This window comes from Setaria viridis, chromosome 3, assembly GCF_005286985.2.
Source record: "Setaria viridis chromosome 3, Setaria_viridis_v4.0, whole genome shotgun sequence".
Taxonomy (NCBI): domain Eukaryota; kingdom Viridiplantae; phylum Streptophyta; class Magnoliopsida; order Poales; family Poaceae; genus Setaria; species Setaria viridis.
Genome location: NC_048265.2, coordinates 39,762,631 through 39,778,593, shown reverse-complemented (window position 1 = coordinate 39,778,593; position 15,963 = coordinate 39,762,631). Strand labels below are relative to the sequence as shown.

The window sequence follows — 15,963 nt, the reverse complement described above, 5'->3', positions numbered from 1 at the left end:
GAATAGCTCGAGACTTGGAGGTACTCCCAGGAAAACTTCGCATAGATGTACAAATATAGCCATGTGCAGTACTCCATTGGGATTCAAGTGGATGAGCTGAAGATTGTAGTACTCGAGAATACCTCTGAAGAAGTCAGAGGTGGGCACGGCCAGTCCCCTTTCCACGAAGTGAGCGAGCATCACCGTCTCCGCCGGATGCTCCTCAAACTGCCACGCATTGGGAAATGTGGGGCGCCACTGCACGATTTCCTTCGGCTGAAGGAGCTTGGCATCGACTAGCGCTTGGACTCCTTCTTCCTTCATCACTGAGTGTTGCCAAGTTGCCCCAGGTGGTAGCGGAGTAGTTTGGTTTGTCGGCCCCACCTTCGGCGCCGGCAGTACCAACTCCTTTCCCTTCTTGGATCTAACCTTGCCCGTCGCCGGAGCCTTGCCTTGGATCTTCTCGGGTTTCTTGCCCATCTTCTTGGAGCACATTCGATGGACTCGACCTCAAGTTAAGGAAGAGGTTTCCACTCGGATCTATTCTCAAAAGGCAGCAATGGCGGAGGTAGCAGCACCAGCGGTGGCGACACAACGAGCGAAGGCTCAGAGGAGGAGGACGAAACAGATCTAATGCCCATATGGCGTCACAGAAACCGAAAAGGGCCTTTCCAGATTTATCTCCGCCGACTCCGGATTCGCCGCGTTAGTTGCGCAACGGACAGATTAAATCGCGTATTAATTGCAATAAACACCCAACGGTTACTACATTCAACGGATTGCTGACCACTTCAACGACAGGAATCGCCTAAGTGCTCGGGGGCTGCGGGTACTGTACCCATTGGTCAGTTTTTTCTTTTTCAAGATCTCCGAGGGTAAAATGGACAAAAGCTGGTTTGACCCTAAGCCTGATTGTTCGACTCAACCTAAGGCTCGGGGGCTACTCCATATGGAGTGCGATTGACATCGCACTGCCATATAAAAATTACTCGGGACGGAGACAGCTCGAAGCTGCAGAAAGAGTACATTCCAGCCACGCGACAGTACTCGGGCACTTCAGTCCGCAAAACTACTCGGGTAGTGCGTGTAGTGCCCAAGACTATGGCGCACGACTACAAAGTACTCGGGGGCTTGTCGGGACTACTCCCCAGACCCACGAGTAGGCCTCGGACGGCCCACTAAGGGACGTACTCGGACATGATCAGAACAAGGATAGGCGTATCCTACTCGGACTAGTCTTGTATGTTTATGGAAAACTACTCGGGCCGATACCGAGTAGAACTCTGTAATAGTACCCGACTAGGTCTCAGACTTGTAACCCTGCCCTCCCGCGTATATAAGGCCGGGCAGGGACCCCCCTCAAACAACAATCTCAGGACCAGAACATACATCAATACAAATCAACACACAGGACGTAGGGTATTACACGATCTAGCGGCCCGAACCTGTCTAAATCGTGTTCCTTGCATCACCATTGATTCCTTGATTCTCGACGACCTTTACGCACAAAAGACCACCTAGGGTACCCCTAGGCGGGTTGCCGGTCTAAAACACCGATAGCTGTCACATGCAGTTGCGCTGCACCTGGGGGTATGACTACTCGAGCCCCAAGGACTCATCCCGGATGTCATGAGATGACCTGTCTGTGGATGAGGTGATGGCACAACTAAGGCTCTTCTTCAAACACAAGAGAGCAATCCCAACAATTGTGCGAGAACACTGCACCGCCAACCTACAGATGTGGGTGGCTGCTTCGGAGGACTTCGTGCACGAGGACTGTCTACACTCCGATGACGCTTTTGCAGCGTACCTGCAGTGGTACTTGCCGAGGACACATACATCATCATGCATGTTCCCAGGCAGGCACCGACAGAGACCGCACCTCTGACGCAGACCTACCCGCATTCCAAGGATGTGAACTTCGACATCGCGGTACGCTTTTGCATCATTTGCTACTCAAACTGCTTTGGATTATGTTGCACTTTGCATGGAATGTGGTGTGCCTAACTTGAACTATGTCATTGGCAACAGTACGGCATTATTGCAAAGGTGCAGGTGACGATGAAGTCTGACATGGAGCACTGCTGGACCATGTCTCCGCAAGAGCACGAGTCCACGTACAAGTGGACAGAGCGCCTGTGTAGTAGGTTTATACGGGCCGCCAGCTGTCGTGGTGGTCACACCGACGTTGTACTTCCACCATGGGCTGCCTACCCCGGGTCATTTTCAGCACCACCTATGCAGCACCCCAGTTTGTCTTCTCCTGCACCCGTTCGTCCGGCGTACCCCAAGGCATCTTGTGCACCACAGGCACATGCAGCCACCCCGGGGCGTCGACTACTCCACGTGCACTGTCTTGGGCAGCTGCTGCAGCAGGTCCTTCCACTTAAGCGCCAGGTCCGCAGTATGTGACCCCCACAGGTATGTGTTCGTTACTTTGTCATTTTCCATTGACCAATTGTTCTCCAATTGTTCATACTATCTTATATATCACACAGCTCTGCAGTAGTACCGAGGATATAGTGCAGAAGGACCGTCTTCAGCTCCACTTCATGTGGATGACTTCGGTGCGTCATAAATACATGCTTTCTATTCCATTACAAATATGGAACGAAATTGACAATAACACTTCTTGGTTCGATAACAACGTACACAGGCCGTGTAGGGACCGATGAGGAGTCCGTAGAGAAGGAGATCCAGAGAACGAGTTTAGCATGGGTGGACTCCATTTTCAGCTACGACACTGAGGAGATAGGTCCTTCGCAGTTGGGTGACACGCTCGTGCCTTCGACACAGGGCTCCACCCAGGACTTCGCGACACCAGTTACAGCCGCACCAGGACATCTGCCTCACAAGGTTGCCCCTCTGGAGCCCTTCACGTACAACTGGTTCCAAACCAGAACAGCGCAGCGGGCAGCGAGACATGGTCATAGTGCTCCTTGTTTCAAGTGAGGACGCATTTAGTCCATAGGATCTCCTTTATCTTTTGTAGGCTTGTGCAGACTATGATGTGTACGATGTTGTAGACTATGATGTGTGCTCCTTTGTAGGTTACATTTTGTAGGTCGGTGCAGAGACTTGATAGCTAGGCCAGTGCAGGCTATGATGTCCATGCATGTCCTTTTCCATTTACCATTATGGATATGGTCCATGGACCATGTCAGTAGCATTCTAAATATGAGACGTTCAGGCAATGTTCAAATGCACTACTAACACTTCCCAACCTGAATCCACCATTTGTAGTGAGCTTGCATCTCCCTCTAAGAAATGTCATCGTGGAGGGATGAGCAAAATGGGGTTCCACCATGGAATTAGCGCCCCAAATGCCACTACAGCTTCCGTGCGTGGTTGCAGGTGTGGGAGGATCGCATACCTAAGGGGAAGAAGGGGTGTAGGTACTTCAAGTGTCCTGACATTAACGATGATTTCAAGGTTAGGCCATTCATAAAAATTTTAAATATGTTTTCTACATACCGATACTTTGAACTAATCAGGAATGAACATGCAGGCATGCATATTCATGGAATGGATCGACACTAGGCCTTTAGGGGAGGTGCCCATAATCCCAGTGGTGCTAGAGACCAAAACCCAATACTATGGTAGGCTGGAACTGGCTCGAGACGTGGCACGTTCTGCTCGGCTCGAGCAAGAGTGACGCATCCGCCAACAACAGATCCATTTGAAGAGATCCATTTGAAGGGCAAGGAGGATGAACTGTAGAGGAGGCGCGACCAGTTAGGTGCTTGCGAGGCATCACTGAAATTACAGGAGGAAGAATTCGAAGCTCGTTAGGCGCAACTCCTCCAGGAAGAAGAGAGACAGAAGAAGATGAAGATGCAGGAGGCAGAATGTTCCTCCAAAACAGTGAGGAAGAGGAAACTTCCATGGTTCACCCAATAGAATATTACTTCTCCTCCACCAATTTACATTACCTAAGGTATTTTATCCTAGAGAAGGTGCTCTTTAGGTTTGTCATGATGAGCGCCTCGGATGCCATTGTACTGTTGTTTGTACCGTGATAACATTTCATCTCCATGCTTTGAGTACTAAGATTCCACACTAATCCTATTATACCGCTCTGCGACCAGTACAGTACTCAAATAGTGGTAAAACAGTGTTGATGTGAACCCTCACTGAAAAGCCTACACTATAGACTGCAAGGATCCTGAACATGAAGCCTTCTCAAGCAGATGGGACTCCACACTGAGCCCTAAGTCCCTGCAAAGCCGATATCTAGCCTTTTTCAGGATGATTGAACACAACGGGGTACTGAGCACATGGGGGCGCAGTGCATCTCCATCTCAACACTCCTTATATTGGACCTCCCTCTCCCGTATCCTTCCACACCATTGAGTAAGAGGAAGAACAATGGCATGGGAGGAGGGGATGCTCCTAATCCCACCATCACTTGGCCCAGTTCTTTTGGCCCAACGGAGTATGAGGCACCCCTTGACGACCCTCTGGAGGATAGGGCTAACTACACCACTCCAAACTCTCTTAGGCTTTATGACGACCGCCATGATGCGTGGCCAATGTGTCACCATAGCATGGCTTGTGTCGTCTAGCTGTATGATGGCTACGGTGATGCAAGCCTGCGTTTCTTTCAATGCCTGTATGGCTTGGTGAGTCAAGTTATTACTTCTTTACTCTTCCTAAGCTTCTCATGCTATAAACTAACATCACGTTCAGTCTTATCTCGATGAAGGAAACTACCGCTACGCGAAGTGGGTCGATCCACCACTTCCTGAGCCAACCCAAGAGTACATCCACTATCTCAAGTGCAAGATTTTTGACCTCGAGCATAAGATCGAGGATCTGCAATCCAAAGTTGATGCAAATCCTTGGGCGGTTAACATCGCAGGTGACTTGATTTGTACTGATCCATGGTGCACGTGCCCATACCACCACAACAAGGATCGCCCCCTGTCTCCGGCATCCTTTGGGGATGCTGGATACTATGAAGCTAGGCCCTCCCAGCTCTCGCAAAGCCAGTTCTACTATAAAATAGACATGGCTCTATCCCGGCTATTTCAATTAACTAAGGCAAACTAGTTTTAACAACGGCACATGTTTAGGATAGCATCCTTGCCGCACATGCCACTGCAATCTATATTTAATTGTTCACCCTAAAGTTGTTGTTGTTCATATGTTGTGAGCGAATTTCGTTTCTATCTGTTGAGTTAATTCAATTTCAATTATTTCCTAGAAGCTCTCTACCTCTCTCAAATTACGAAGTTTCATATTGCAACCAAAAGTGACATATCTGAATATTTAGTGCTTCCAATGTAACTAGATATTTTTTATTATGAGACAAAATTACATGAAAACAAACGGCTATAGTTGCCAACACACACTAAAACCCGGACGCTGGAGGAGGGAGCTACCTACCGCTGTTTGAAACGCTGTTTCAATCGGCGATACTAGGCTATCGTCGTTTCAAACGACGCTACCTGCGTCCACCGCTCTAACCGCCATTTCAAATGGCGGTTTGATCTAGCGGCAGAAGGCTATTTCTAGAAATTTTTGGATCACCTATTTATTTTTACAAATGCGTAAAATAAGAAATATAAAAATATAAAAAATTCACGTAAGCAACCACGTCGTCATCCACGTAAGCAGCCATGTCATCATCCAAGTAAGGAGCCACATCATCATCCATGTAAGCAGCCATGTTGTCAACCACGTCGTCATCCATGATTCCACGTGGCAGCTATTTGTGACGTTTATTTTCGTCACTAAAGCTAGGCTTAGATTGGGCCGGGTGGGCCTTAGGCTATTCTATGACGGTTAAGAAATGTCACGGATTGCATCAATCTATGACGATTACGAAAAAATATTGATCTATTTAATCTGTGACGCTCAATACATGACGTTATCTGAAACCGTCACAAACATTGATTTATGATGATTTTTCAGTGATCTGTGATAAAATTTATTTGTTATAGATTAAATGGTTTCTTGTAGTGATCATTATTCATTACTTCCCACCATAAACCAGGTATAGAAACTAGCATGGCTACCCAACATATATAAAAGTAAAACTCAAGTTGATAAGGAATAATATGGAGAGTAGGTAAATTCTTAATTAGGACCCATCAAATTAAGACTCAAGTGTGCATAGCATATGTTTCATCATCATATATAAATGGTGTATAGGATAGAATGTGATCAAGGGCACAACTTGCCTTCTGGTGTTTAGAGTCTTCGTAGTCTTCTTCATGAGATCTCGCGAACTGCGCTCCTTCTAGCGTCACACAATCATCCAAAGCAACTAAACAAGCAAACAAATACATCTAATAAGAAACAGTACACCAAACAATAATTAAAAACGTACGGAAACAACACTTAGATACAATTAAATATAGATTTGAAGGGCTAGCAAGAAAGATCTGGAAGACATATAAAATAGTGCTCGCAAATAGGATAAGGCTAAGGTTTAGATCTGCAAAACTGAAGGGTTCGGGTTAGATTGAAAGGAACTGGAAATTTCTAGGGGGTTTTTGGTAAAGTTGCCAAGACACAAGGAGAAGGATAAAGAATTACAGGGTCTTTAGGGGTCTAATCATAAAAGCTTGGACCTTTTGCTCCCATGGCGGCCGGGCGATCTTGGCGCTCTAATCGCCGGCGCTCCGGTGACCTAGGGCTTCGGCTGGCCAACAGATTAGAGAGAGGAGGTCGAGGGGATCTCCCCGGTGCTCACTAGCGGCGGATACAGGCGGAATCCAGCCGGAATTTGGCTGGCGGGAGACGATTAAAAATGGGGGCGCGGAGCTTCACACGGGCGGCGACCTCCGACAGTGGGGACGCGTCGAGGGCAGGCCACGAGGCTTCGGTTTGGTGCCCTAGAGCTTGCGGCGGTGGTGGCTTTGCACAACGATGCACTGCCGCGGCGAAACAACGAGCGGACGCCTGACGACGCTGGAGCTCAGGCAGCAGCGCAGAGCAAGGCGACGAGGGGTGAGGCGGAACGGAGCAGCAGGTTGAGCAGGGGAGCCGCACTATTTGTAGGGGCACGAAACCCTAGGGTGGCGAGGCGCGCACGCCTAGAAGAAGGCAGCGACGGCGGCACTGCTGCTCAACTCGTGGAGCTGGCTGGCGCTGGTTGAGCTGGGCCTGTTGGGTTGGGTCGGAGCGGATCGATCCCACGGGCTTGGCCTAATAGGATAGAGAACTTATTTTTTTTCAAAATTAATTTCCCGTGTAAAGAAAAATCTAGAAATACCTAGATAATTCATTTAAGCCAAAAAATACTTTGAAAATCCCAAAAATTCTAGAAAAATTCTCAGTGGATTGGGACACAAGAATTCAAATAAAATACTTGAAACCTGTGAAAAAGAAATCTAGAGCGTTCTAATAAATAGATTTAGCTCTAAAAAAGAATGAATTCTAGATAAATCCGAAAAAATTATCAAAGAACCTAACATTCGTAAGAACACATTTTAAACTTTTTTTTACACCCAAGAAATAAGAAATGCAACCGGCATGAATGCAACACACATAGGTTATGTTCATTGAGTTAATTTAGAAAAAGCTTTAATGCCTAATAAATTCACAGAGGAATCTTAAGGCTTTAAATGAACTCAAACAAAATCTAGAGAATTCTAATTAATTTTATTAAATTGCAAAAGGTTACAAAATATCAACTCAATATCCGAATATGAACTATCCAATTCGTATTCTATTCAAATTAAGCTATGATAAAAAATGCTATCCAGATCCTCTTTTGATGATTTCTATCCCCAAATGCAAAATCATTCCATCGAAAAGTGCCTAAACAGATTTTTAAGTGAGGGAAAAAAATCAGAATATGACATTTCTTCGAATAGAAGTCCGAGTCTCATAATCCACGCGCGTATCGACAGATCAATACGCAAACATCTTTACCTATTATTAAAGCAAGTAACGTTTCTGCCTGGATTTTTCATACGTCGTGGTCATTTTGCAAAAATACCCCTAACGTTTCGTGAAATCAACCCGCAGTCCAATTCTTCTGAGTATAGGGGGGCTCGAGTGGAAAAAATAGGAAAACGAGGGATTAAAGCGAAAAGAGTTCCACTCCATCGTTCCCCTCCCCTCCCTCGGGGGATCAAAATCTGCCGCACTCCGTCCGGCTCCGGTCCCGTCCCTCGGGGGATGTAGACGCCGCCGCTCCGTCCGGCCCTCCACCCAGCTCCCTCGTCCGCCGCTCCGTCCGGCCCTCCACCCAGCTCCCTCGTTCCCCTCCCCTTCCTCCACCGCCCTCCCTCTGGGGATCTAGCCGCCGCCGCTCCGTGCGGACCTCCACCCTATGTCCACCGACGACCTCCCGCCATCCTCCGACATCGACGTCATCATCCTTCGTCGACTTCCCGCCGCCGCTCCGTCCGGATCCGGGGCCTGCGGTCGGTTCCCACCTTCGCCCTCCTCCCCATGTCCATCGACGACCTCCCCTGTCCTCCGACATCGACGCCATCATCCTTCGTCAACATCCCACCGTCGTTCCGTCCAGATCCGGGGCCTGCGGCTGTTTCCCATCTTCGCCCTCCACCCCATGTCCACCGACGACCTTCCGCCGTCCTCCGACATCGACGCCATCATCATCTTCAGGGACCCGCGCGACGCCGACCGTGTGGACCCGGTAATGGCCAGCGCTTCCTCGAGGTGGCAGCGAAGTGGGCAGCGATTGGAGTGGAGGCTAGACTGCCACGAGAGCTCGCTTCCAATTCGGATCGGCATCGAGGCTGAGTCGGGGCCAGACTGCCAGGAGAGTTCGCTGCCGAACCGGATCGGAATCGAGGCCGACTTGGATCGGAATCGCTGCCAGGAGAGTTCGCTGCCGAACCGGATCGGAATCGAGGCCGACTTGGATTGGAATCGAGGTTGCGTTCTTGCCTGTATATACATAGCTGCGTGGTTGGGCATCTTCGATGTGTTTGTGGCAGACTGCCAGGAGCCCAGGTCCTCCTCGCCGTCGAGAAACTGCTCTGCAACACGCTCATAGATCACCTCCATCGACGCCAACAACTCGTGTGCCCTAGCGTGTTCGGCTTCTTACTCTACTTCCACAAAAGGTACGTAAAAAATTCCTAAATGATGATGTAAGTAACTACTTACAAGTGAATGCTCTTCGATCAATATTTTTTTCTTATGTAATAAAGGTTTGTTATTTGAATCTTTGTAGGTCATCAGCGCGTATATATGTTGCATAAAGGATCAAGCCCATTTAGAAAGTAGGAATGATGTTAAATTTTACTTTGAGAATCTCTTTATTTCTGTATTGCTAAAAAGGGATGGCAAGCTTGGAGTAGGTGAAGATGGTAACCATATCACAAAGATTGTGAGAAACTATCTTAAGCATGAAATGGTAATTTCTATCTCTTTAGTTGACATGTTCTAAGCTTGATAGATTTTAATTGTTAACTGTTCATGTCTGGTACTAATTCAATTCTTCATTTTAGATTCTTATTCCAATAAATATCAAAGAAAAACATTGGTATTTGGCTATTATTAACACACAGAAGTGTAAAATACAAGTACTTGACTCGTTGTGTTGGGACTTCAACCGAGGTGACCTTGCTGATACGGTCAGTTTCTACAGCATTCATACTTGATCCCACACTTAAATGCATTTTTACTGATATTAATAATTTAACAGCTACAAGGACTACAATATCATTTGAACATAATTGGAAGGCAACAAAACTTGATTAGTCATAACTGGAAAGACCTCCAGGTTATTTCCTGGATAATCACAGAACAACTACAAGAGCCAATGCAGAAAGATGGGTATGTTCCAAAAAAAAATATGCTAACATATATAAGATTATTTATTTTCTTGTTTGGAGTACTCAGTATTTTATAACCATGCAGCTCATCTTGTGGACTGTTCATGCTCAAGTTTATGGAATACTGGACTGGAGATTCACTATCTCATCCTATTACACAGGTTTTTGTTTTTTATTTTATGGAATAACATAAAGTCAATTTCATGCTAATTTTTTACAAGTTCTAATAATGATTGCTACCATGCAGGAAGATATTAATTATTTTAGGTTCAAGTTAGCAGGTATACTATTATGTTGGAAAACAAACACAGCACAAACAACTCCTCAAAATATCTCATTGTTGGGAAGTTCAGATGGCCAAAAAGAACCCAAGGCATCAGATTCATTATCAGAGGAAACAAAATACCAATCATTAATGTCTGTTCTTTCTAAGATCAGTGTACATGAGTTAGTTGGCGGCCTTTGTGACTACATCAAATCAATTAATTGTCCAGAAACATTGGAGTAAGAACCTTCTAATTACTACTGTGTATTTTTTTATTAATAGCAGAATACAATCTACAACATCTCTGTTTAGAGTAGCTGACGATATAACAGCTCTAACTATCAGGGAGCTTTTAGCAAAAAAAAATTCTATGTTAACTATTTCATGGTTATTTGTGTGTGTGTTCCCATATATCATGTTGCAAGGTTTCTGGTGTATTGTTCCTCCTGTCATGTTCTGTTCTGTTTTGTATGTTTTGTTATTAGTATAATGGATATCTATACTTTCAATAAGACAATTTTTTCTTTGTCTGGACTATGTAAAGCAAACTTTTTGTCTTAATGCAGAAAAGTATGGGTGCGAAACTCCAAGCCATATTCCATTAGCTTGACTCTCAGGAAACTGCAAGAAATACTGAAGGAAGATCTGCCCATGGACCGTGATTGTTTTAATTTGGTTATTTGAAAATTCATGTTTGATGACATCCAAATGATGAACAAAACCAAAGGAACAATATCAAAGCATTATCTAGACATGCGGTTTTGGGTATGTTCTTATAATCTAATCTAAATATATTCTTTTTTCCTCAGGTTTGTAACCTCTTATTTATTTTATAGATAATTACTGATTTTGGACGACACCCAAACTTCCGTAAAAAGATAGACGTGGAACAACTCGCAGAAACCGTTAGTAGCTGGCCTGGTGTTAATTATAGTGTTTCAAGATGCAAATTGGTAAGACATCACTTCCCTATACCTATAAGCACAACCTATAAGCACAGTTCTTGCGATTATAGCTACTAGCCGTCTTGTAGATTTTAATACTCTTGTTCTAACAACTACCATTTTGCAGATTCTTATACCAATAGTACAATTCAACAAAACCTTTATTCTGCTAATACTAAACCAAGATACAAGAACCGTCTATATTTTAGACCCTACTCCACTTGACCCTGTTTACAAATACAACCCAAATGCAAGATATGTGAAGAAACTTTTATGTATTGCTGAATTTTTACCAAAAGCCATGTCAAAAGTATGCCCTGGATCTAGATGGAATGAGGATGTTTTCCTATGACGTCAAATAATCTTATCTGATGTTCCGATCGAAAACAGGTTAGCATTCTTATAACGTGAAACCAGAATTAGTTTGTTTACTTCTCAGACAAAAAGGAAATTAAATGCTTGTTTTGGTGGACATATGTAGTAACTCTTCAGTTTATTGTACGAATGGTTATATTCTCTACCCAAAAGCTGCACATCTGTTTAAACAAGAGTAGTTCTATCTTCAGTGTTCAACATATTATGAAAATATATGTATTAGAATAATCACTGATGTTCTTATCTTATCAGAGAACTATCCGGTTATCTTGTTTCTCTCTTCATGTGCATATGGAAAGATGAAGAACTACAGTTGCCATTTTTAAAGGTTAGTGTCATGAGAACTTGAAATATTACTATTTATTATTTACACACTTATATGACGCTAATTATTCATTGTTTGCATACATATATGCATGTACAGGATGGCTACGATCTAAGAAAGCAATTTATGGCACAACTATTAACTTACAAGGAGAATGAATGTGAAGACAATATGCCTGCTGGTGTTCGAGACTTTCTTAGGTGTATCAATGCTACTCAAAGTTAGAAATAGTTATGCAAGCACAGAGAATGTATGAGATCATATTGAAACGGTTTTATTATTACCATTAGACCTTTTTGTTTGTAGGAATAGTTATTATTCGCTCATTTGTAATATGTTAGATTCGCTTCATAATATGTTGATGCGTTGCCTCTGTTTCAAGAAAAGCCCTATCTGGTACTGTAATCATGGGTCATGGCCCATCATAACCCCATAAACCTAATTGGGGTACTTTAGCCTTCAGTCGCAATGATGAGCGCGATCTTGATCTCGCGAGAATAATGTTAAAATCCCTCCTGCCATGGCTTTCAAGCTCTGCTTGTCGAAGAGGCTTTGCTTTATTCCTTGGGTTAAACCAAAGGTTGATGATATATACCATAAAAAAGAAGAGGCTTTGCTCTTATGACTATTGTCAGATCGTATGCTTGTTTAGCGTGTCACACATGGCTAGACCTTGCGTGGTCCAATATCCTAATGTATTGTCTCGGAGATGATAGAATTGAACATTTCTTACGACCTGTTAGATTCAGTAGACTTAACTATTTTTTAAAGTATGTTTGTCTCACTTTACCCATTTAGTTAATACGAAGGTATTTGGCCTTCAGTAGACTTAACTATTTATTCAAGTATGTTTGTCTCACTTTACCCATTTAGTTAATATGAAGCTATTTGGCCTCTAAATTCTGTCAAGCTATTTGCCCTCTCTGAATTTTATAAATTCTGTCAAGCTATTTGCTCTCTCTGAATTTTTGCATAAATCATCAACTGCTACATAATTGATGAGGTTACTAGGAACATCCCCTTTGAGCATGGAACTCCACCTCACCCGATCCTTGGTCCAGGCGTCGGATGCGCCCGACCCCTTGAGGGTGGAACTCCGCCTCGCCCGACCCATCCGACCCCTTGGTCCCGGGGTCGGATGCGCCCGACCCCTTGAGGGTGGTACTCCGCCTCGCCCGACCCCATGTCCCGGGGTCGGGTGCATCCGACCCCGGGACACCCTTGGTCCCGGGGTCGGATGCACCCGACCCCTTGAGGGTGGAACTCCGCCTCGCCCGACCCCTTGGTCCCGGGGTCGGATGCGCCCGACCCCTTGATGGTGGAACTCCGTCTCGCCCGACCCCATGTCCCGGGGTCGGATGCACCCGACCCCTTGAGGGTGGAACTCCGCCTCGCCCGACCCCATGTCCCGGGGTTGTCCCGGGGTTGGATGCGCCCGACCCCTTGAGGGTGGAACTCCGTCTCGCCTGACCTCATGTCCCGGTGTCGGATGCACCCGACCCCTTGGTCCCGGGGTCGGATGCGCCCGACCCCTTGAGGGTGGAACTCCGCCTCGCCCGACCCTTGGTCCCGGGGTCGGATGCGCCTGACCCCTTCAGGGTGGAACTCCGCCTCGCCCAACCCCGAGTGAAGCAATGCCTCGCCCGACCTTGAGTCCTCGGAATCAAAGCTGACTTGGGGCCAGACTGCCAAGAGAGTTCGCTACCGAACCGGATAGTAATCGAGGCCGACTCGGATAGAAATCGAGGTTGCATTCTTGCCTGTATAAATAGCTGCGGGGTTGTGGCCAGGAGCCCAGAACCTCCTCGCCATCGAGATACTGCTCAGCAACATGCGCAGAGATCACCTCCATCAACGCCAACACGTGCCGCAAGCTTCTTACTCTACTTCCACAAAAGGTACGTAAACATTTCCTTCACCTTAAAAGGTGGGAAGAAATAACCCTGGATTGGAGGATCTTGAGACACAAGTCACGTAAACAAAGGAGGACCAGATGCAGAGAAATTCCTTGGCTGAATCACCATTGCAACTCTTGGATCCCAAAGAACAGAGAAGGAAAAGAGATAGAGATAGGTATGCACGGATGACTGATCAAGAAAAGCAGGAAAAACTCAAAAAACGTCGTGAAGCCTATCATCAACAAAAAAGAACAAGTACAAATTCAACTCAGATAAAAAAAATGCTCACAGGTGATTGATCAAGAAAAGCAACAAAAAATACACAAAAAATGCAGGCATGAGAGGGAAAGATATGCAAACATGCAACCAAATCAAAAGAAAGCAAAGTTAGAACAAGTTTCTGCTAATCGTGCACGACGACGTGACACTCTAAGCAAAAAATCAATTGCAATGGAGAACCCTGCAAATCGTAACGAAAACTTCACAGCTAGAACAATGGAAAAAACTCCTGCCCTACCAGATGAAGACTGTTCTACGAACACCAAAGTCATAGATGATCTAGAATCTCTAAAACAGCCAACAAACATGAAGGAAGGTAATACTCCCAATTGCATATATGACTCTCACAATCAGATAAAACATGCATCAATTTTTACAATGTTAACAATCTTTCATGGACAGATATCCCCTATTCAATGTGTCCAGGCAGCAAGGATGGAGAAGAAACAAATCAATCATTCATTGATGATGAACCATATGGTAAGGATATATACTAAATTTATATTCTCATCATGCAATGGAAAACATCATATAATTCACATAATTCTATGCAGCTGACGATGGAGTTGTATATGAAGAAGACACCGATGAGGAGGATAACATCATTTCCGGTCAAGGTATGATAAACACGTTAAAATATTTTCACATCACAATGTGAGTACTTCTCTAATTTCTTTCATCCTACAAATCACAGCAGAATGGGAAGATATGGAGGTAGAAATAAAGGAAAATGAGTCAACCGTTCCTGAGGATTCAAACATCAATGATCCATATGACATCGTCTATAGTAACATACCAGACAACACACACATGCTGAAACCTGTTGAAAATTGCAAATATTGCGACGCAAAAAAATTTCACCACGAACCTGAGGGGTTGTGCTGTCGAAAAGGACAGATCAAACTTGCAAATCTTGAGACACCACATCAGCTCATGAGACTATGGACGAGCAATGACTCTGATGCAATACATTTTCGAAAGAATATAAGGTTTTTCAATGGCCACTTCTCATTTACTTCTCTGTACTGTCGCCTCGATAGAGATACAACTACCATGAGAAACAGCGGTATTTACACCTTCCGAGCACATGGTCAGATCTATCACAACATATGCTCATTTGCAAAAGATGGTTCAGATCCTAAGCATCTAGAACTCTACTTCTATGATGACGATCCAACCCTAGAGCATCGTTACCGCTATTGCCGCAAGGAAATGTACGAGCAAGACCAACATGTATTACTCATTATAACCAATACTCTACGCAACAATCCATACTCTGAACAATTTAGGAGTTTGGGACAGGAAGAAAACCTTGAGGACTACCGAGTGATGTTGAACCTCGACCAAAGATTGGACCAGAGGACATACAATGCACCAATCACATCTGAGGTGGCTGCAGTATGGATTGAAGGAAATGAACGGAGGAATACTTTTGACAGAAATGTAATACTACATGGGAACAACAACGAAATACAAGGAATCCGATCATACACTGGATGCTATGATCCATTGTCTTATCCTTTGTTCTTTCCAAGAGGTGAATTGGGATGGCATGCCGATATCCCAAAGGTTGGAATTACTACGGAAGATGTGAAGAAAGCTCGTGCTAATCAAAATAACAAAAACAATGATCCAGGTAACTATTTCAAATATTAGTCTTCATAATTACATATACTAATGAAATAATTGCCTATGCCACTAACAATCAATTTTATATGTCCAACACAGATTCAAGTGGTAGAATGTGGGTAACCATGAGAGAATACTACTGCTATAAATTTCATGTGCGAGCCAACATATTTAACCCAATACTATACGGCGGACGGCTTTTCCAACAATTCATCGTGGATACATACATCAAGATTGAGAGCTCACGACTGGACTTCATATGGAATCATCAGAAAGAGATAAGGGCGGATCTATACCAAGGCCTTCTAGATAGCATTCATGCGGGACAAGACAGGGGAGATGTGGTCGGCAAACGGACAGTGCTTTCATCATCATTTATTGGGGGTCCTCGAGACAAGATGCGTCGGTACCTAGACGCCATGGCTTTAGTTAGAAAATATGGGAAACCAGACATATTCCTCATGATGACATGCAATCCCAACTAGGAAGAGATCACGAATGAACT

General features: G+C 44.7%; 1 protein-coding gene across 1 annotated transcript; it reads left to right on the top strand.

Moving 5' to 3' along the window:
• Positions 1 to 14,000: 14,000 nt before the first annotated feature.
• Positions 14,001 to 15,943, top strand: LOC140222268 (uncharacterized). The gene is made up of 5 exons (XM_072292436.1): positions 14,001 to 14,145; positions 14,232 to 14,309; positions 14,384 to 14,446; positions 14,524 to 15,465; positions 15,558 to 15,943. The coding sequence occupies exons 1-5, from the start codon at positions 14,001 to 14,003 to the stop codon at positions 15,941 to 15,943; spliced, it is 1,614 nt and encodes a 537-aa protein (XP_072148537.1).
• Positions 15,944 to 15,963: the final 20 nt, after the last annotated feature.